At 56.1% G+C, this 22,306-nt stretch overlaps 1 protein-coding gene across 1 annotated transcript in view; it reads right to left on the minus strand.

The window, feature by feature from the left end:
- PDILT (protein disulfide isomerase like, testis expressed) overlaps positions 1 to 22,306 on the minus strand; it is a 46,660-nt gene that overhangs the window by 22,848 nt on the left and 1,506 nt on the right. The window contains exons 2-7 of the mRNA XM_028136999.2: positions 16,829 to 17,033; positions 9,695 to 9,901; positions 5,860 to 5,993; positions 4,839 to 4,976; positions 1,411 to 1,521; positions 1,207 to 1,332 (exon numbers count right to left, since the gene is read on the minus strand). Coding sequence (XP_027992800.2) covers positions 1,207 to 1,332; positions 1,411 to 1,521; positions 4,839 to 4,976; positions 5,860 to 5,993; positions 9,695 to 9,901; positions 16,829 to 17,027 — 915 coding nt within the window. The 5' untranslated portion in view covers positions 17,028 to 17,033. The remainder of the gene's footprint in view (positions 1 to 1,206; positions 1,333 to 1,410; positions 1,522 to 4,838; positions 4,977 to 5,859; positions 5,994 to 9,694; positions 9,902 to 16,828; positions 17,034 to 22,306) is intronic.

Consider the following 22,306-nt stretch of genomic DNA (forward strand, 5'->3'; position numbering starts at 1 on the left):
TTTGCTTAAATCTCTTAAACAAGTAGCAGCTGGAGTCAGCATGCCCCAAACCTATCAATAAGAGGCCCAAGACCCAGCACTAGCACCAGCCTACCTTGCTTCACAGCTGGGCCTCGTCTGAACATTCTGTGGGCCAATATAAGTAGCAGCCATCTGCAGATCTCTCTGTAGCTCCTGCCCAGTCGCCCCAGGCAGTGGCTGACTTTGCACCTCCCAGGGGGCCCCAAAGCCAATGCACCCAATGGACAATTTCAGACCATATGAGATGACAACTCTACACATCCACAAGGGACACACTTAAGCCCCACTGAAGCAAGTCCTGTCCCATAGGGGTATCTCCTGCACAGCAGCTCTTCACTGCAATTGTAGCTGGTCCTCACAGCCAATTGGCCTGGAGGCCAATTCCTCCCAATGACACCAACAGCAATCAAGGCTCAACTACAAGACTGTGCACACAGCCCACACAGGGGTGCACCTAGAGTGCCCAGCTCAGGTGACTGGGGAGGCTGAGCCACTGGGCCCTACTGGACACCTACTATACAAGGCCACTCTGCCAATTCCAGAAGACATAGCAGAAGAAGGAAATGGAGAAGGAGAAGAAGAAAAAGATAAAAAATATGACAAGAAAATATAAATGCATATCTATCAAAAATTGAATCTAAAAATCAAAATAAATGAAAAAATTTAATGAATAAAATAAACTAATGAATAAAATAGAATTAGCCCTAGTTGTTTTGGCTCAATGGGTAGAGCATTGGCCTGCAGCTTGAAGGGTCCTGGGTTTGATTCTGGCCAACGGCACACACCGGAGTTGTGGGCTCAACCTCCAGTTGGGGCCTTGCAGGAGGCAGCCAATCAATGATTCTCTCTCATCATTGATGTTTCTATCTCTCTCTCCCTCCCTCTCCCCTCTTCTCTGAAATCAATAAAACTACATTTTTTGGGGGGGGAGGGGAATAGAATTAGACGCATGCAAACATGGAACAGACTGACAAATCTCAGAGGGAAGGGGTGGGCGGAGGGGTAGGAAGGGATTAGCCAAAGATTAGATGGGCATATATGCTTCCCTGTGGACACCGACAACAGGGTGGGGTGGGAACCAGGTGGAGGGGGTGATGGGAGGGGGAAGAGGAACATCTGTAATACTCTCAACAATAAAGATTATTTTAAAAATTAAAACAAAAGAAAAGACGGTGCCACACAGACCTTGTTGTGGAACTCCTTCAAGGCCAGCTTGTAATGCTGCATTATCGCACCGAAGGACTTGCAGCTTTTGGAGGCAAAAAGTAGCATGTGATTCCGGATGTGCAGTTCATAAATCAGATCCTTACTCTGTAGGACAAGGACACGGGTCACGCCCCGCCCACAGGTGCCCAGCTGCCCTTCCCCGGGGAAGCTCCGCTCACTGACCTCAGCGTTGTACTCAATGACGAAGCCTGTGAGGTGCTGTCGTATGACTTGGTTGAGGACAAGCTTGTTGGTACTGTCGTTAATGAGCTCCTGGCGGCTCTCGATTCTCCCCTGGGACAAAAGGAAGCATTGGCAGCGGCAGCTCCCATGATATAATAAACATAAATAGCACATTTTCCGCTTGGACTAAAGGAAGCCCCTGATGACAATGCAATCCGAGAATCCAGGCGCGTCAGCAGTAAGGGCAGCTGGGCGATTGGCCTGTGGGCCATGGGTGTGTGGCAGCATGAAAACCTCTGATCCACAAAGGCAAGGAGTGCAGTGGACTGACACCCCAGCTGGCTTGCTCTGAAATCCGCAGAGTGTCAGTGCCGTGCTGAACGGTACTCACACAGGGTTCCTGACCAAGGACTGAATGTGTTAGGGGTATGAAGGCAAACCCATTTCTGGGACATGCAGGGTCCTCTGCTAAGGGACTTTGATAACTCTTCTAAGAACTCCACTGTAGTCAGGGACTCTTCCTCCTTCCCTTCCTCCCTTCCTTCCTCCAATTCCTTCCTTCCTTCCTTACTCCCTTCCTTCCTTACTCCCTCCCTTCCTTCCTCCCTTTCTTCTTCCCTTCCTTCCTCCCATTCCTTCCTTCCTCCCATTCCTTCCTTCCTTCCTCCCTTCCTTCCTTCCTCCCTTTCTTCCTCCCTCCCTACCTTCCTTCCTTCCTTCTTCCCTTCCTCCCTCCCTTCCTTCCTCCCTCCCTTCCTCCCTTCCTTCCTCCCTCCCTTCCTCCCTTCCTCCCTTCCTTCCTCCCTTCCTCCCTCCTTCCCTTTCTTCCTCCCTTCCTTCCTCCCTTCCTCCCTTCCTCCCTCCCTTACTTCCTCCCTTTCTACCTTCCTTCCTTCTTCCCTTCCTTCCTCCCATTCCTTCCTTCCTCCCATTCCTTCCTTCCTTCCTCCCTTCCTTCCTTCCTCCCTTTCTTCCTCCCTCCCTACCTTCCTCCCTTCCTTCCTCCCTTCCTCCCTCCCCCCCTTTCTTCCTTCCTTCCTCCCTTCCTTCCTTCCTTCCTTCCTTCCTTCCTTCCTTCCTTCCTTCAGGTCAGGCCTCCATCAGGTCTTAAGGGTCTCTATGCCTAATCTATGCATGTTTAATCTATGCATGTTTAATCCTGCTTGATGACTTCTTCTCAGAAGGACCTTGGTCAGCAGAGGGAACACTATAATTCTCTGTAGCCCAGGATCAAAGTCTGGGTATGGGGGAAGGAGAAAGAATCAGTCATCTCCTAATTTCTCTCCCTTTATCTCATTCTCTTCTCTCCACCAATCCCACCCTCTAGTCCATACCTGTTCTCTGGACTCCTGAAAAAATTCCCAATGGTCTTCTAATTTCTCCCCTCGCTGTCCTCCAGTCCACCCCACACTTCAGCCACAGTGAGTTGTTAGGATGAAAATCTGATTGTCTCATTCTCTTGCTTAAACACTTCATAGACTCTGTTGTCCTCTAGATAAAGTCCAGTCTTTTCTGGTCCTAAGCCTATTCTAATAGTGCTAACTGGACTCACTGAGGTCTCGTGTGGTACCAGCCACCACTCTGAACACTTTAGATGCCCTGACTCATTCAGTCCTCAGAACCCCTCCTGATCTGCACACTGTGGTCCTCCTGCTTCACCGCTGAGGAAACTGAGGCCCAGAGCAGTGAAGAGCCTTGCCCAAGGTCTCTAAGCTGGCGGGAGGGGAGCCCAGGTCCAATGCAGGCAGTCTGGCGCCAGGGCCGTGGCCTTAACCATTCGATGGGCCAAATCTCTCCCCAAGGCACTTTCCAAGCTGGCTACTTGGCTTTGGTTTTGTCCTGGGGTTTTTCTCAGACATTCTAAATTTTTATGTGGTCCGAATGTAGCAGTATTTGTTTTCCTTGTTCCTGGAGTTTCTGTCGTGCTTTATAAAGAGCTTTCCCACAAAGCACACTCCCCTGCGGTATCTCCTAGCCCTTCCATAGTCTCTTGTTATATTTTTAAATCAGGGATCAACCTGAAATTTAGTTTGTGGTGAAAGGAATGATATATGAATTTAGCTTTAGTGTTTTGCTTTCAATGGCTAGTCATTGAATAGCATATATTTCCCTATTAACCTAAGATATCATATAGTAAATCCCCATATGTATTTGGATCTATTTCTGGACTCTGCGTTGTCCCATTCGAGAAACACAAATCAAGTTATTTTATTCTCTGAATTAAAGCTTTTCAGTGATTTCCATGGGCTCATAGTCTTCTCTAAAGGTCAGTCAGCTCTGGGTATGTCTCTACCTACCTCTTGTGTGACCTTAGGCAAGTAACCCAACCTCTCTGAGCCACATCTATAAGTAACATGGTTGTTGTAAGGATTTGGCTTTGTGTGGGGAGGGAGTAGGCATGTTCCAGGAACCGGACCACAGTGGGACTTGGTGTGAAAACAGAAATGCTCTGTGACTCTACCTGCCCAATGAAGTAGCCACTATCCACATGAAGCTAATTGGATTGAGGAGCTAACATTTTAATGTAAATAGTCATAAATGGCCAGCAGCCGCCATGCTGGATAGCTCAGATCTAGATCCAGAGGGGAAGGAGGAAGGTGTAATAGAGGCTAGACTGTGGAAGGCCTTGTGGGTCTCATTAAGGACTTGAGTCTTTTCCCTATAATAATAGGATTAATAATAGGAAATCACTAATGGGCTTTCAGAGAGGAGGAGGGATGACCAATAGATCTGAATTTTTGAAAGGCTGCTCATCAGAGGACAAAAAGGAATGTGGCAGATCAGTTGGATGAATGTTGCATTGGGCTGTGGAAAATAATGGTCACTTCATCTGGAAGGAAGCAGTAGAGAAAAATGGATAGATGCAAGGGATTTTGGATTTAAAATCAGTAGGGTTGGAGTGATGAGTTGATTATGAGGGATGGAGAAGAGGGCGGTGTAGGATGATGCCTGGCTGTCTGGCTTTGCTCAGATGGGTAATGGGAGAGATGGTGGTACCATTCGAGAGAGAAAAACCCTGGAAGAGGACTCAGAGGGAGATTAAGACTTGGCCATGTTGAGACATCTGGTGATGGACGCAAAGGTGTGGAGAAAAGAGACATCTGGCTGGAGTGTGGAGGCTTGTGAGCCACTGGGTGTCTGAATAGTGACTGCTGGTAGAGGTGGATGAGGGTGGGTGGACCAGAAGAAACACAAGGCAGAAGACTGGGCCTTAGCAGCACTCATTTGCTGAAGAAAGGAGGATGAGCTTATGGGAGGGCTACAAAGCCAGAAAAGCGTCAGAAAACTGATTTTGCAAAAGCCAACTTGTCAGTGGCACTTAGCTCATAAGTGGCAGAACCAGAATTGGTACCCAAAACCCATGCATACATGCACAGTCCCCTGTTTTGGACTAGAGATCCCTCAATAGCAATGGGCCAAAGACCTACCTTTTTGAACACCAGGACACTGTCAAGGGTGACGTGAAAACGCCCAATGGCATTGCTAATCGACATCACTCCGAACGGCAGCTCTGGGAAGTCTTTGATCACATCATAGAACAACTCTGCTACTTCTTCTTCTAAATCCTGTTCGGGAAGGACGATGGCAATGTTTTGGTCGAAATGCAAGATGCTGGCTCACTTAAGGTCAAGGTGGAAGTGGTGACCAATTTGTCTCCTTACCTTTCCAACTTTTGAGGTTTTGCTGAGTCACCTCAATCACATTTTATGGAGGTTTCATACCCAGAATACTTTTATGGCCATGACTAAGGCCAGAATAGGCAAATTCACAGAGCTGAGTGGAGAGAGCTGATAGCGTAGACCTTCCCCACATATTAGAGGGCTTGGGACTTTGTAACATTTATTCCTGAATTGCTTTCAGAAGAGGCAATTGATTGGCCACATGTAGTATCAAATATAAATTTGGTATCAAGATATGGCTGTAGCTTCAGCGTCATTTTTTAGCTTAAAAATTTGGGGCCAAAAACCCCATTCAAAAAGTGGGACGGGCGAGAGAGTAACCTCTCCCAGGGTTTTTACTAACTTGCCAGGATTTTTACTTCACTGACAAGGAGAGGAGTCATCCAAGTTACAGGAAATGAGGTAAGATGTAAAGAAACCCATTCTCCAAATGGGAAAACAATTTGAAAATGTTGGTTATTCAATGCTATTCTAAATAGACCCCAATGGTCAATTATACTATCAAACCAACTCAATCTCTCCACTCCTGTCCGCCTCTCTCATCAGCTTTGCCTACCCCATTCAGCTTTCTTTTTTTCTCTCTTCATCTTAGCTCTGCAGTTCCCCCAGAAAACCAGTTCATTGGAAAATGAAGAATTGGAATTAACCCAAGGAATTAACCTCTCCTCTCCTCTCCCCCATCCCTGCCCCCACCCCCCCGCCCCGTCGCCCCGCCAGGCACGGGACTTCTCGCCCATTGAAAAGCCACACCAACTCTTGAACTCAGTACCTGGAAGAAGCCAATGATCACCAAGGGCCTGGCTTTCACGAACTCTGTCACCTGGTGGATGTTAGTGAACAAAAACACTTTCTCGCTAATTTGTCTTCTCAACCAAACGACCAAGGCAGCAGACTCAACCACTCCTGGAGAGAGACAGTTAAGTGGGTCCCACGGTTTCCCGTGAACTGTGTAGCAAGCCTGTTCTTCCCAAGTTGAAGGTGTAGAAGCTTCTTATCTTGGGCTCCCACCCCTGAAGGCCAAGGTCAGCTTTCCTGCTCCTCTCCACTCCCCCCCACCCCCACCCCCGCCCCCAAGCCTCAAGGCATGAACAGTAACCAGCAGGTAAACCTGATTGAGCACTTACCAAGGACCTGAGGTTTCTCATACATCACATCCCACAGCAACCCTGCCCTGAGGGACAGATATGGTTACTCTCCCTTTTCTACAGCTGAGGAAATTGAACTTGGCCACCCCACTAGTGAACCTGGGGATCACACTGAGGAGGAAGCAAGCCTTCTTTTCTTATTCACCCTCCAAAGTGACCACAAGGTAGATTCTTTAAATATACATAAAAAAATATAAATCAAAAGACCAGCTGGCCTATGACCTTGGGAAAATTCTATCATATCCGTGTGTCTCCAATTGCTGAGTCAAGACACAAATGTGTGTAAGGTTGTTATGGATCCTGACTTCCATTCTCAGCTGTTGTGTGTGTGGGGGGGGGGGGGCGGGGGGGCCCGGGGGGCAAGCACACAAAGATCTTCGCTTCTAAAACTGTAAGGTAGATGCCATGTCTGGGAAGACATGATGGCTTGCCAGAAAGTTTACAGGCTACAGATGGACATGTGTTTGCTGGGATCATCAATTCCACATTATGGTAGATAATGAAAAATGTGTTCTCTCAAAGCCTGCTACAGAGCAGCTTTGTAAATGAGTTCATAAGGCAATGTTTGTCATGAGTAGCTGTGGGCTACATCTATAGGGCTTCATTCATTGACTCACTCATCAACTGTGTCACTCTTCAATCATGTGATAAATACGCATTGAGTGCCATTAAGTTACTAAGCGCTGTGTTTGCTCTTGGGGCTGGACCCAAATGGTGAGCAGGAAGACACACTGCCAGCTCTGCAGCGCTCGTTCTGTGAAGGACAGACGATAATGACACAAACAAGGACAACCAAATCAATATTGGAAAGCGGAGTCCAATGAGCCAGTAGCAAAGCTGCATGACCTAGACCAGGCGTCCTCACACTACGGCCCGCGGGCCACATGCGGGTGTTTTTGCCGTTTTGTGTTTTTACTTCAAAATAAGATATGTGCAGTGTGCATAGGAATTTGTTCATAGTTTTTTTTTAAACTATAGTCCGGCCTTCCAACGGTCTGAGGGACAGTGAACTGGCCCCCTGTTTAAAAAGTTTGAGGACCCCTGACCTAGACGATGACATCAGGGAGGCTTCCTGGAGAAAGGCACTTAAGAGCTGAAAACTGGAGGATGCACAGGAATGACACAGGAGGCGGCCAGGAGAGGGGGGAGCTAGCCCGCACCAGGGCACACTGCTCACGGGGCTTGATGAATGCTTGAGCTGGTAGATCAACCGGAAAGGACTATTTTTGGTGTCTTTGCCTATAATTCCTGAGAACATTGGGCCTTTAAAAACACTTATGATGAAGTATATTTACCTGCAGAAAGGTGAAGAGATTACAACGAATGGTTTCATGAATTGTCACAAAATGAACGCACCTGAGTCACTACCACCCAGATCAAGAAATGGAGCATCACCAGTCCCTCAGAAGCCCCGATGCCCCCCTGCCCCTCCCGGCCCCTCCCAGCCCCCCGCCTGCAGTAGCTTCCACCCTCACTCGGAGGACTGCTTTAGTGCGCCTGCTCTGTGAGCCGCACGGTGTGTGCTTCCAGGTCTGGCTTCGTCATGTCTGGGAGAATCATCCGTGTTGCCGAAAGCACAGATATTTACATTACGATTCATAACAGTAGCAAAATTACAGTTATGAAGTAGCAACGAAAATAGTTTTATGGTTGGGGGTCACCACAACATGAAGAACTGTATTAAAGGGTCACGGCGTTAGGAAGGTTGAGAACCACTGCTCTATGGGATCCGTGAACTCCTTTTGCCCCTCTGGACCCCATGGGACTGAGGTAGCTCTGAACTTGGCAGTACTTCCTCCCCGAGGGCCTTCCAATCAGGCCCTGCCCATTGGGCAGTGTGTCCTGGCGCTCGGGTCTGAGGAGAGGACACAGTGTGCCCAGGTGGGGTGCCGGCCGGTGACTGGCTGGCTGCCCTGTGCACACATTCCAGGCTACAGCTGTGCACGCATCCCTCACTGGTGCCCAGAGGCACCTACATCCCCTCCCTCAAAAACAGCCAAGGCCAAGTCCCGCTCCAGCCTTGGGGAGCTGGACCTGTGGTCTGGGGCTCTGCCCCAACAAGACTAAGCCCGCCTGCCTCCCCCAGAGTCTCACAAAAGTCACGCTGTCGCCCTTATCAGCTCAGGGAGCCTGCCAGTCGGCAGAAGTGGCGCCCACTCTGTCCTGCTGAGGACCTGAGAGAGCAAGGCCGGGCCAAGTTCTCATCGCCAGTGAGCAGCCTACAATCCCGGCCCGGCTCACCCTCCCTCCGCACCCACTGCTGCTTTCTCTGGTTGGGGGCACTGAGGAAGAAGGGGGTGGGAAAGCCCGGCAAACATACGGGCCGGTGCCCCCCAGCCCGCCTCCCGTACAGCCCTGCAACTCTGCCCGCTCGAACCCCAAACCTGCCCCTTCGGAACCTAAGCCTTCCAGGCCCTGCACTGGGGTCAGGAAAACAGTCGTTTGATCAGAGGAACCCTACCGGCCGCTCCCTCAGAGCGCAGCGCAGCAGGAGCCGCCCGGCCGCCCTCGGCTCCGTCTGGCCGCCCACTGATTTCAGTTTTACCCGCACTCCGCCACCCCACCTGCTGGCACAGGCCTGCTTGCCCGTTGCATCAGCAGAGATCACCTGGCCCGAAGGCTTGACGTATTGACTGCCGGGGCTCCTCGGGGCTTTACCACCTGCCACTGGGCCTGCAGGTAACACTTTTAAAGCCACGCCCGACAAGAGCCACACGGAGGCACAGATCCTCCCAGCATTTCCACATCCCGGCGGAAGGGCGCTGAGTCACTGAATGACTGGGTTAGCGGCGGAAGTGGATGGTGACAGGAGCAAGAGTCAGGTGCCGCCCTGTCCCAAGCCTGTCTTGTCCGTCATCTCTCGGTCTCCCTTTGGCAGCCAGTGCTTCCTTGGCCTGGGACCAGAATTACTCCAAAATGCTTCTAGAGTAGAAGATTGGGGAGGGGGTCCAGTGGAGTTAGGAATTCACGCTGACCTCTGGTGGTTTATAAACCATGCACCTCACTGTGCCACCTCGTGGTGCTTTTCTAGAACCCGCCAGCTGAGATGCAAGCTGTAGAAATGTAGCTACACGCTCACTGACTCTTCTTTCCCTGTGCACACACTGCTCAGCGGGTCGGGGTGGGCCCTGGAGCAGGGTTTGGTCAGCGGCAGGAGCAGAGAAGTGCTGTTTGCCACCGCAGACCTGGGCCATGAGCACAACCAGCAGTGCTCCCTGCCTCCTGCCCATCGCTGGCGGGACCCAGAGGAGACAACGGGGGGCTCGAGGCCCTAAGGGAAGGCAGCCCCCCGGAAGGAGGCTGGGTCTGTGAACGGCGCTGAGGAGCAGAGCCCCCCTCCGCTCTGGCGGCTAACTGGGTTTTGCAGGAGCAGTGACTGGTCTGTGATTCTCTTAAGCCCCGGAACTGGTGCTGGTGTGTCCGCCGCTAACCTGCCGTGGCTGACAGGGGCACCGTTACCTTTGCAGCTGATGGGCGCCAGCCTGCTGCCTTCAAAAAACAGCTTCAGCTCCGGGGGCTTCTGAACATCAAATTCCTGGCGAAGTTCCTTCTCCACCACGATGTCCACTTTGCCAAAGCCGACCCCGTTCTTGCCCTTGCCCACGATCTCCACGGCTTTGCCCAGCTCCGCGGCGAGGCTCCTGGATCGCTTTGAGGACGGGTCGTCTGAAAGAGCCAGGGTGAGGCAGGCTCGCTGAGCCCTGAGGCTCCCCCCTCCCCCCCAGGGAGAGCCCGGTCCGGCCTGTCTCGCACTCTGCTTTCAGAAATGGCACACGTGGGTCCTGCAGGGCCCAGTGGGGAAGACACGTGTCAGGTTTGGGGGAGGGGCTTTCGGTATCCTGGACACGATGCAGCTTTGGGTGATTTACTCTGTGAGCCCCACTGTCCTCCGAGGAAAGTGGGGAGAGAGTGGCTGCCTCCTGGAGTTGTCCCACCAAAGGGTTCGCTGAACCGTCGGCTAGAAGTGCCTAAGAGCTTTACGTGGGTTACGCCATCAGTCCCCCCAGTGCCCTGTGGGCACGTCTTATTATCTCAATTGCACAGATGAGGAAACTGACGACAACGTGGCAGCGCCGAGCCAGGATCCGCACCACACGGAGGCTCTAACCCCCACCAGCCTGCCAACCCCTCAGCACGTGCTGTTATTGTACATTCATATAGTAATAATATATAGATAATATGCGTATAAATATAACATGCACTGTATGTGTGTTATATACATAATTATACATAAAATAAATTTTAACATATTACATATTATACTATACATATGTAATAGCTGCTATTATTATTGTAAGATTTCTATGGTCAGACACTAGAGGAGCAGCAGGGAGACAGGAGAGCAGGAGCGCCCTCCTGTGGCAAGTCCAGGAGCTGACAGGCCAAATGGCCCACAGCCCTCCCACTGCATAAAATATGCAGGGGACTCTCCAGTAAGGAGGCCAGTGTGTGTTGGGGGGAGGGGAGGAGAGGTTGTGATGCTCCCCACCCTCTGAGGCCACCCCCTAGAGTGAGCCCTAGCTGGTTTGGCTCAGTGGATAGAGCATCAGCCTGCAGACTGAAGGGTCCAGGGTTCGATTCTGGTCAAGGGCACATGCCTGGTTGTGGGCTCGATCCCCAGTAGGGGGCATGCAGGAGGCAGCTGATCAATGATTCTCTCTCATCATTGATATTTCTATCTCTCTGTCCCTCTCCCTTCCAATCTAAAATCAATAAAAATATTTTTTTAAAAAATTTTTTTTAAGATTTGTACTGTGACAGCCTGATGATCACATCGTCAGGTATATAAACAAATCTCTATGCTGTATACCTAAAGCTAATATAACATTGTATGCCAATTATCTATACTAATAAAGGGTAATATGCTAATTAGACTGGATGTCTTCCGGACAAACTTCCGGACAAAGCCATGGTGGCGGGGCTGAGGCAGAGGTGGTTAGGGGCAATCAGGCGGGCAGGGGAGAGCAGTTGGGGGATCAGGCTGGCAGGGGAGAGCAGTAGGGGGATCAGGCTGGCAGGGGAGAGCAGTAGGGGGATCAGGCTGGCAGGGGAGAGCAGTTGGGGGATCAGGCGGGCAGGGGAGAGCAGTTGGGGGATCAGGCTGGCAGGGGAGAGCAGTAGGGGGATCAGGCTGGCAGGGGAGAGCAGTAGTGGGATCAGGCTGGCAGGGGAGAGCAGTTGGGGGATCAGGCTGGCAGGGGAGAGCAGTAGGGGGATCAGGCTGGCAGGGGAGAGCAGTAGGGGGATCAGGCTGGCAGGGGAGAGCAGTAGTGGGATCAGGCTGGCAGGGGAGAGCAGTAGGGCAATCAGGCTGGCAGGGGAGAGCAGTTGGGGGATCAGGCTGGCAGGGGAGAGCAGTAGTGGGATCAGGCGGGCAGGGGAGAGCAGTAGGGGGATCAGGCTGGCAGGGGAGAGCAGTTGGGGCGATCAGGCGGGCAGGGGAGAGCAGTAGGGGGATCAGGCTGGCAGGGGAGAGCAGTAGGGGGGATCAGGCTGGCAGGGGAGAGCAGTAGGGGGATCAGGCTGGCAGGGGAGAGCAGTAGGGCAATCAGGCTGGCAGGGGAGAGCAGTTGGGGGATCAGGCTGGCAGGGGAGAGCAGTAGGGGGATCAGGCTGGCAGGGGAGAGCAGTAGTGGGATCAGGCTGGCAGGGGAGAGCAGTAGGGGGATCAGGCTGGCAGGGGAGAGCAGTTGGGGGATCAGGCCAGCAGGCAGGTGAGCAGTTAGAAGCCAGCAATCCTGGATTGCGAGAGGGATGTCCAACTGTGGGATCGGGCCTAAACCGGCAGTTGGACATCCCTTGAGGGATCCCGGATTGGAGAGGGTGTAGGCCAGGCTGAGGGGACCCCCCCACCCCGCCCCTGCCATGCATGAATTTCATACACCAGACCTCTAGCACTGTAATAAAAATTTAAATTAAAAAATTTCTGGCTGGGCCGAGGGTGGGAAATGTCCTGGTCCTCACACCTGGGCCCTCACACCTGGGCCCTCACTCTGCTGGGCCCTCACACCTGGGCCCTCACTCTGCTGGGCCCTCACACCTGGGCCCTCACACCTGGGCCCTCACTCTGCTGGGCCCTCACACCTGGGCACTCACACCTGGGCCCTCACACCTGGGCCCTCACTCTGCTGGGCCCTCACACCTGGGCCCTCACTCTGCTGGGCCCTCACTCTGCTGGGCCCTCACACCTGGGCCCTCACTCCTGGGCCCTCACTCTGCTGGGCCCTCACACCTGGGCCCTCACTCTGCTGGGCCCTCACACCTGGGCCCTCACACCTGGGTCCCCACACCTGGGCCCTCACTCTGCTGGGCCCTCACACCTGGGCCCTCACTCTACTGGGCCCTCACACCTGGGCCCTCACACCTGGGTCCTCACACCTGGGCACTCACATCTGGGCCCTCACACCTGGGCCCTCACTCTGCTGGGCCCTCACACCTGGGCACTCACACCTGGGCCCTCACTCTGATGGGCCCTCACACCTGGGCCCCCACACCTGGGCCCTCACTCTGATGGACCCTCACACCTGGGCCCTCACATCTGGGCCCTCACACCTGGGCCCCCACACCTGGGCCCTCACTCTGCTGGGCCCTCACACCTGGGCCCTCACACCTGGGTCCTCACACCTGGGCACTCACATCTGGGCCCCCACACCTGGGCCCTCACTCTGCTGGGCCCTCACACCTGGGCCCTCACACCTGGGCCCCCACACCTGGGCCCTCACTCTGCTGGGCCCTCACACCTGGGCCCTCACACCTGGGCCCCCACACCTGGGCCCTCACTCTGCTGGGCCCTCACACCTGGGCCCTCACACCTGGGCCCTCACTGCCTGGTGTCTGGGCAGGGGTAGAGCCAGGGAAGGGGGCCATTGGCTCCTTTTTAAGCCCAAACCTTTATCTTTTTCCAACACCCTTGTCCATCTGGGGCACTTGGAGAACAGGAAGCACCCCACTTGCAAGTTTCAAGTTCTACAGAGAAGTCCTTTGTGAAGTGAGACCAGAAAGCCAGCCCGGGCAGCCGGCACAGGCCCCTGCCCGCCCTCCACAGCCAGGAGGTGAGTGGTCCTGTTCACCAAACACCCCGTCAGCGAGTGGGAATCGGCGCTTTCCCCCACAGAGGACGCCTGTCCCCCCTGCCTTGACCCATCACTGCCTTCAGTACCCTTCCCTCAGCACCAGCCTGGGCTTCTAAGGGAAGCAGCTCCAAGCAAGAGAAACACAGGGGATGGCTGTCCACCGGGGCGGGGGCTTTTGGAGTTCCACACCAGCTCAGGCTCCCACACAAAGGGAGGGAAAGGTTGTGATAGCCAGGAGCTGACAGCCAGAGGCAAGGACCTGCCTGTAACAGTAATGGGGCTTCATCCAGCCATCCACCACCCAGCCATCCACCCACCCACCCAGCCATCCACCCACCCACCCACCCAGCCATCCACCCACCCACCGAGCCACCCACCCACCCAGCCATCCACCCACCAATCCACCCAGCCACCCACCCAGCCATCCACCCACCAATCCACCCAGCCATCCACCCACCCACCGAGCCACCCACCCACCCAGCCATCCACCCACCCACCCACCCACCCAGCCATCCACCCACCCACCCAGCCCCCAGCCACCCACCCACCAATCCATCCAGCCACCACCCAGCCATCCACCACCCAGCTATCCACCCACCAATCCACCCACCCACCCAGCCATCCACCCATCCACCCAGTCATCCACCCACCAATCCACCCAGCCACCCACCCAGCCATCCACCCATCCACCCAGCCACCCACCCAGCCATCCACCCACCCACCCAGCCACCCACCCAGCCATCCACCCATCTACCCAGCCATCCACCCACCAATCTACCCAGCCAAACACCCAGCCATCCACCCAGCCACCCACCCACCCAGCCATCCACCCAGCCATCCACCCATCACCCAGCCATCCACCCAGCCACCCAGCCACACATCCACACATCCACCCATCCACACATCCACACATCTACCCACCCAGACAACCACCCACCCAGCCATCTACCCATCCACACATCCACCCACCCAGACATCCACCCACCCACCCATCCACCCAGCCATCCACACAGCCACCCAGCCACACATCCACACATCCACACATCCACCCATCCACCCATCCACACATCCACCCACCCAGACATCCACCCACCCAGCCATCCACCCATCTACCCCCCCACCCACCCATCCACCCTGCCACCAAGCCATCCACCCATTCACCCACCCACCCACCCATACATCCACCCACCCAGACATCCACCCACCCACCCATCCACCCAGCCAGCCACCCACCCAGCCGGACGGCAAGCACAAGACCCTAAGTTAGGATCTGCCCTGAGCTGGGCACTGCTGTAGGTGCTGGGGATTGAACAGTGAACAGGTAGAAACCCCCGCTCTCATTGGAGAAGGCAGATCATAAGCAAAAGAAAGAAAAGTGGGCTAATTCTGGGTCAGATGTAAGTGCCATGGAGAAAGCAGCAGCAGCGCTGGGAATGCGGAGGGTCAGGGGGACTGGGTTTGAGCAGGGAGGCCGAGCAGGGACATTTCCCTAAAACTGAAGGAGGTGAGAGCAAGCCATGTGGGTATATGAAGGGAGTGTGCCAGGCAGAGGAACGGGAAGCACAAAGGCCCTGAGATAGGGCCTTGCAGGCCACTGCACAGACTTTGGTCTTTCCTCTGAGCGTGGTGGAAGGTACTGGAGGGTTTGAGGCAGGGTGAGATGTGATCTGACTTCCTTTTGGCTGGGTTCTCTGAATGCTACACGGAGATTAAATCAGAGGGGAGGAGTGGGCCCAGGGGGGCTGAAGGCACTAACAGCCCGGGAGAGGCGATGGAGGGGGGAGAAGAGGCCGGAGCCTGGAGGTGCTGCGGGGGAGCTGGCTGCACTGAGCCAAGATCAGATCCGCAGTGGGAGTGGGAGAGGAACCAGGGACTCCCAGGTCACTGGCCCGACAACCAGGAGGAGGCAGGGGTGAGGATGTCAAGGTGAGATGAATGCATACGCCCCTCAGGCCCCAGAGCTTATGGCCATGCCCTGGCCGACTGGACACGCTAGTGTGGCCGGGCATGGCGACGCCTGGATGGACGCTGCTGCCTGTGCAGCGGGGCCTGGCGGGCTGTGCATGGTCAGAGCCTTTGCTGGGAGGCCAGGAACTCCTCTGGGCACAGCCTCCTCTGGTCCTGAGAGCCACCTGGTCACTGCCTGGCACATGCTGGGCACTCACTGAACGTGAAATCCTTAGGTTCGCTCATGAAACAGTCACGTGGCTTATGGTGCTTGAGGCCCAAGTAAGATCATTTTTAGACCATCTCTGTGCCTTGGTTTCTCTGTATAATGAGAAGTTAGTGGGTCCTGCACCTGAGGAGATCCTACATGGAAGCAAAGCGCCGGCACGGAAGTGCCAAGCCACGTGAACCATTGTGGTGACCTGGGTGGCCAACCTTCGGCCTAGCTCTGACGGGGTTCCCTGTTGGAAGGGGTCCCATGGAGATGTCTGGATCCCAGCAGACCACTGGTTTCTGGGTGAAGGAAGGCGGTGACCGCATCGGCACCCAGCCCAGGCGCGGCCTGCCCGTGGCTGGCGCTGGGCGTGGGGTGAGCAGTGTGAACAGGCTGTGCTCTGCCCGCAGAATGCAGGCATGGTCGTGGCAATGGGCCTAGAGCCAGTGCTTGCCCGCCTTTAGCAGAGAGCCCGCCCCTTCCTGAGCACCAGGCGAGTCGGGAGGGGCGGGGGAGCAGCCAGAGCGGGGACTGGCGGTTAGCTCCCGGCACAGGAAGAGGAGTCTCCTCTCTCAGACTGGTGGTCATGTCTGGGACATTTCTGCTCTTCAAGCTGGAGTGCCATGCCTCTGGTGGGAGACACTGAGGGTGCTGCTAAACCCCCACAATGCACAGGCACTGCCCCCTCCCCCCCTGCCCCGCACACAGCTAAGAGTTGTCTCCAGCAGTGCCCATATTGCTGAGGATGAGAAGCCGCGATTCAAACCCGGTTCCCGCTCACGCAGGAAACAGTGTTCTGAGAATAAGCCTCCTCCCCCGCAGGGCAGTTCACAGTGTCCAGGTGCTCCCGGGGGGAGGCCTTCCGGTGGGCTCCTGGGGCCAGCCAGCACATCCCTGGCCATCGCCATGGCCCACACGCCCGGCTCCGCTGCTCGCCCTGTGAGCCCGCGCCCACTGCGTCTCTTCAGCCGCAGCTCAGCTCGGCGCCTGCGGCCTCGGCCTTTGCGCTCGCTGCTGCTGCTGCGGCCCGGAACGCTCTCCTCCCAGATCTCGCCTGGGCTGCGGCCCGCCTGCCCCAGGCCCCCGCTGACCGGTCTCCTGCTCAGGAAGGCCTTCCCTCCGCTCCGCCTCATCGATGGCGCACAGGCTGGCGGGGGAAAGCTACCCAAATGCACACTGCGCCATCTCCCTGCACTGGCACTCTCCTCTGGGGATGGGGAGTGATGCTACATACTCATGGCTTTTTCATATTAATAACATGCGTTCTCATGTGTAGCAATACATAAACTCCTCTGTCCTCCAGGAGCAAGGAGGCAGGTCTCCCCCCACCTCCCCCTGCCCCCCGGAGTGGGCACTCACAGAAAAGCACCAGGAGGAAGCGGGTCTGGTTGAGCATCTGGGTCAGGCCTGCGGGTGTCAGCACCATCAGGTGGCCTTCCTGTGCGATGTGCAGGGGCTGGGGCATGACGTCCACGTCCTCGCCGTCCCCCTCCGGCCAGGCCTGGACTGCAGACACGCAGGAGCCCACCAGCAGCAGGGCCCTCCAGAGCAGCGCCATGCCGGCCTGCGGGCGAGAAGCCAGGCCCTCAGCAACACAGGGGTTGGGCGGGCGGCGGCATCACGCCCTCCCCCTCCTTCCCCGACGGCGTCCCGAGAACGTGGCCTGCGCACAGCCACTGTCTCCCCAGCAATGCCCGCAGCTGGCAGTGCCCTGGAGGAGAGGCCACGCATCGAGTAGCCCCAGGACCTGGCACAGGAGGACTCAGAGCCGCAGGGCCCCACTCAGGGCAGCAGGAAGCCAAATCCCAGGCCAGCAGCTGAGCCCAGTGGCTCCCAGCCACTAAGCAAGTCCTTCAGCGATGAGTCCTCGGTGAAGCTCTGGCTCTCAGAGATGACGGGTCCATCTCCCATCACAGCTCCTGCTCCTGCTCCTCCCGCTCCTGCTTGAATGCCCCTTACACAGGGAGCTCACCCCCCACCATGTGCCCCATTTTAGTGTGATGAGGTCTTTTAAAAGCCATGACTAGAGTACATACTTGTAAAATGCCAACCAATACAATAAAAACATGTTAAGTAGAAAATAAAAATCTTTCCCATAACCCCATTCCTGCGAAGCTGCTGTGAAGAGTCTGGATAAGTCCTTGCAGGTGCTGAAGCCCCTGTAGAATCAGATGTGCATGTTGTCTGGTGTCCGATGATCTCACTCACTAACATGGAGTCATTCTAAGTGTCTTCCCATAACAGTACATACTAGATCTGTAACATGGCTTCCTTTTCTTTTTCTCTTGGGTTTTGTTTGTTTGTTTGTTTGTTTGGGGCTGGGGGGGGGGGGGCAGAAGCTACCTGTCTCCATAACAACGTATGTCTCCCTACCACTCAGAGGCCACACACACGCTTTCCTGTGCAGCACACAGACTGCGCGTGTCCTCGCTAGAGCACACAGCAGACATGCTCTGGTCAGTTCACGGTCAGTCGATGAGGATCTTCACTTCTTTGTTGTCGGCTGTATTCCTAGCATCTGGCATTCATGGTAAGAAAATGAACAAGTGAATGAATGAATGAATGTTTACCTGGGAAAGGTGTTTGGCAAACTAGCTGAGGATTTTAAAAAAATAGATCTAATGCAACCTTATGGTTCAGAATTGTGAGCCAGTCTCAGCGCTGAGCGTTGTAAGAGCCTGTAGCTCAGCTTCCGGAGCTTCCCACGCCACCACCTGTCACAGCCTCGGGCTAAGGGCGGGCCTGGCCTTCCTTCACTCCAGAGGCCAGTCCCAGTCCCAGTCCTCCCTGTGCTTCTGACGGACGGACGGACGGACGGACGGGCTGGGAACCCGTCCTGCACCCGCCCTCGGGCTCCGGCATTTGCTGGGTGCTCACCGCTCAGGGAGCCCGTGTGCTCGCTAGGCTACCCTTTGGCGCAAAGGATATTCAAGGAACAGCCCTGTGACGAGAGACAGGGCCAGGTCCCAAACAAAGGGTCTCTGTCTCCACGGGGTTTGGGGTCCTGCAGGGCAGCACTTGGGGTGGTCTTGTTCCCCAATCTGAAAGCTCGCCAAGCCGGCCTTCCCGGGTGATTCTGGGGCTAATTATGAGGCACAACAGATGACATCATTGTCAGTGGTGACTGGCCCCATCCCCGGCCCCCTCCCCTCCCTGGAGGTCAGTCCCCTGGCAACCAGCCCAGCCTTGGGCTCTCCCAGTCGCCTCGTTGACAGCACCCGGTGTGGGAAGGGCTCTGAGGGATCCCAGGATGAGAAGCAGAGACCAGATGTCAGAATACAAGATGCCCAGGGCTCTCCTCTCAGGACACTCCAAGGGTCTGGGAGTGAGAGCAGGAACATGACGAAGGCTGCTGTGCCTGACAAATATATCTTGCTCGTGTGAATGACCCAATATCTGTATTTCCTATAAATCACAATGTGCAGGACCCTCCCGGTCTCTTCTCTGCACTGAAGCCCAGCCCGTCTCTGAGCCTGCGGACCCCGTACCCAGTTCGCGCCTGCCCGGAGTTACAAATAAACCGCATGCGCTCAGCTATGTTCGGGCTTCCCTCGCGCCCGCTCACTCATCCTCCCGGCTTGCCTGTGGCAGGTGCAGCCACGACGCCCACTTTACCGAGTGCCGACCCAGAAAGCGCGCTCGGCGGGGAGCTGGACTCAGGTGTGTCTGAGTCTCGGCCTCTGGCTGAGCAGAGCAGGCCAGCTGGGCTACCTGCCTATTCTTGCACAACTACTGTCATTGCATCACCGCCGTCCTCGTCTGTGCCGTTGTCTGTGGCTGCTTTCGCCGAAACAAGTGAGTGTGTACTTGCACAGAGACCCTCTGTGGCCAGCAAAGCCAGAAATACTTCCCTGGCCTCTACCGGTTCGCTAACCTCGAGTCTAAATCGCCGTTCAGCACTGCCGTCACACCCACATCTATACTCACTCCTGGGATCTTGGCCTTTGGAAGTGTTCACAGATTTTCAAAAAACCAAGTCCACTCTCAGAACTTAGCACCCCTCTGTAGTGGGGGGAGCTGCGCCTGCCTCGCCGGGGAGCTGTGAGACATGATAAAGAATTGGTGCTTCGTCTTATTCCACTCAGCCTCACCGTCTCCCGCGCTGGGGGGTTGAAGCCAGTCCCAGGCAGCAGAGCACTGATCCCTAAGTATAAAACATGACTGCCATACCATCATCCTACTTAGAAACTGTAATGACTCCTTCATATCTGCTATCCAGACAGTATGTGAATTACCCTGATGATCTCGCAGCTTTTAAGTTTGTTTGAACTGGGGTCCAAACGAGATGAACGTATTATAATTGGCTGTGTTGACCTCTGAAGCCTCCGGGTCATTCAGCGGTGAGTCTGTGGGTTTGACATAGTAGCAGTGAACAGACACGAGCACAGGAGGTGCCATAGGCCAGGCACAGGCCGTCACCAGGGCAGAAAGCCCCGGTGCCTAGCAACAAGCAAGACTGGGAACACAAATATTGTAGAGTAGGACTCTCCCCCGGTGACCTCTCCTCCCCGAACATATAGCTTTAGACCCCCTGACCTTTCCCCCTGACCTCTCCTCCCCTGACCTTTCCCCCTGACCTCTCCTCCCCTGACCTCTCCTCCCCTGACCTCTCCCCCTGACCTCTCCTCCCCTGACCTTTCCCCCCTGACCTCTCCTCCCCTGACCTCTCCTCCCATGACCTTCCCCCCTGACCTCTCATGTTGCTGGCCATGTGGTTCAGAGCCTCGGGGGAGGAGCAGGGGCAGGAGAACAGCCTCACAGACTCCCCACGAGCCGGTGCACGACCCCCCTGAAGCGCGAAGCCCTCAGGACACTGAGGGTCTGACCCGCATCCTGAGCTCAGGAACGAAGCCTCGGGCCGCTGGCCACAGGGGCGGCTGTGGTCAACCTGGAGGTGCCCCTGAGGCCTCGGTTTGTCTCGGCTCCCGGCCCCGAAAAGCAGCCAAAGCAGAGGGAGCGGAGCCAGGGTGACGGCAGGACCGGCGGCAATGATGACCCCTGCCTGGCGCGGGCCAGCTGTGTGCACCAGGACCCGGAAGGGCACCCGGAAGGCTGGTGGCTGTCCCGTGCGACCTCCCCTGAGAGCCCCAGCCGCCTGCTTAGGGGCACGGAAACCCCGCAAGATGGAGGGAGCCGCTCTCCTCGCTCTCCCTCCTGAGCGCCAAGGCCCTCCTTGGCCTCTGCAACTTGGTTCCGGAGTCCACACGGCCCACTGGCTCCCTTCTCCTACCCTGTGCTTTTCTCTTTAAAAATAATGTTTTAATGGTTTTGGAGAGAGAGGAAGGAAGAGGGAGGGAGAGAGAGACATCCATGTGAGAGAAACACCGGTCGGCTGCCTCCTGCACCCTCCCGCCAGGGGTTGAGCCGGCAAAGCAGGCACGTGCGCTGACCGGGAATCCAGCGTGATTCCAACTGACCTTCGGGCGCAGGGACAATGCCCGCCAGCCGAGCCGCCGGCCGGGCGACCGCAGGGACTTTCTAAAGAAGCTTTGCCTTGCAGCTGAGTCTTGGATCTGAGTCCTTTTTTGGCCAAACTCACGGGCCAAGGCCTACCCTCTGGTGCCGTCTGCCTTAACCGGTCGGCAGCCGCCCGGTGGCTCCCCTCACAGGCCCCTCACAGGCCTCGGCAGTGTCCGGCTGCTGGGCAGTGGGTGGGAAGGGGCAGCGGAGGCCAGGAGGGAGGCGGGGCTCCTGTGCCCGGCCCCTGGGGCAGGGCCCCGAGCGCTCCCAGTGCCGTCTCACGGGCAGAGACCCAGCCCGGCGGGGGAGCCGCTCAGTCAGACACCTGCCAGCTCCAGTCACCATCTTACTCATTCATCCGCTCATTCGTTCACGCATTGGTTCATTTGTTCACTCATCAAGTACTTTTTTAATCTTCATGCATGCGAAGTCCCGTTCTAGGCACTGGGGTAACGGAAGCGAACCAAATAGACAGTATTTCTTGGCTCGGGAGCCGTGGTCTAGAACGGGAACCACGGTGGTGGGAGCGTACGTGGCGTGCCAGAGGCGAGGAGTGCTGAGAACAAGCCAACCGGGGTTGGGAAGTGATAAAGTGAGGGGACTGTGCACATTTTTTAAAATCCTCCCCCAAGGCTATGCTCATTGAAAGGAGGAGGGAGGGAGAGAGAAGGGGGGGAGGGAGGGAGAGAGAGGCATCGATGTGGCAGGGAACACTGACCGGCTGCCTCCTGCACGTGCCGACCAGGCTCAAACCCGCCAGCAGTCAGGGCCGACACTCCACCAGCGAGCCAGGGGCAGGGTGGGTGCGGACGTTTAAACGGACACAGGGAAGGTTGCTCCGAAGCTGCAGGTGACAGAAGGGGCAAGTGCGGGCTCTATGGCGTCTGGGCGTGGCGGGGCCGGGGAGACGCTCCTCCTCTCCGCGCTCTCTCCTGAGACTGGCTGCCCCTCAGCCTGGCCTCGCCACAGGGCTCCCCCAACTCTGGATCCCCTCCGGCTCACCCCCTGGCCCTCCCTACACCTGCCCTGTGTCCCCGGCGCCCTCAGCCCAGTCCCACCAACTCCAGCCCGGACTCTGGTCCACCCACCCGCCCGGAGCGCCATGAAGGACACTTTGGTGAGTGAGTGTGGTGAGAGCCGGCTGACGGGAGGGGCGCTCCCTGCTGGCGGCACCGAGCCCTGCGTGCTCACCTCCCGCCTCCCCGCACATCCGCTGGCCTGTGGCCTCGGTACAGGGAGCAGTGGCCACCGCCTGGCCCGCTTACGCCCTTGGCACTGCCCTCCGAGCGGAGACTTCCTTTTGCATCAGCACAGACAGGACCACCCCGCGCCCACCCGGCTCCCAGCACCGCCACCCCGTGCCCCCCCTGCTCCCAG

Source organism: Eptesicus fuscus, chromosome 4, assembly GCF_027574615.1.
Source record: "Eptesicus fuscus isolate TK198812 chromosome 4, DD_ASM_mEF_20220401, whole genome shotgun sequence".
NCBI classification, from domain to species: domain Eukaryota; kingdom Metazoa; phylum Chordata; class Mammalia; order Chiroptera; family Vespertilionidae; genus Eptesicus; species Eptesicus fuscus.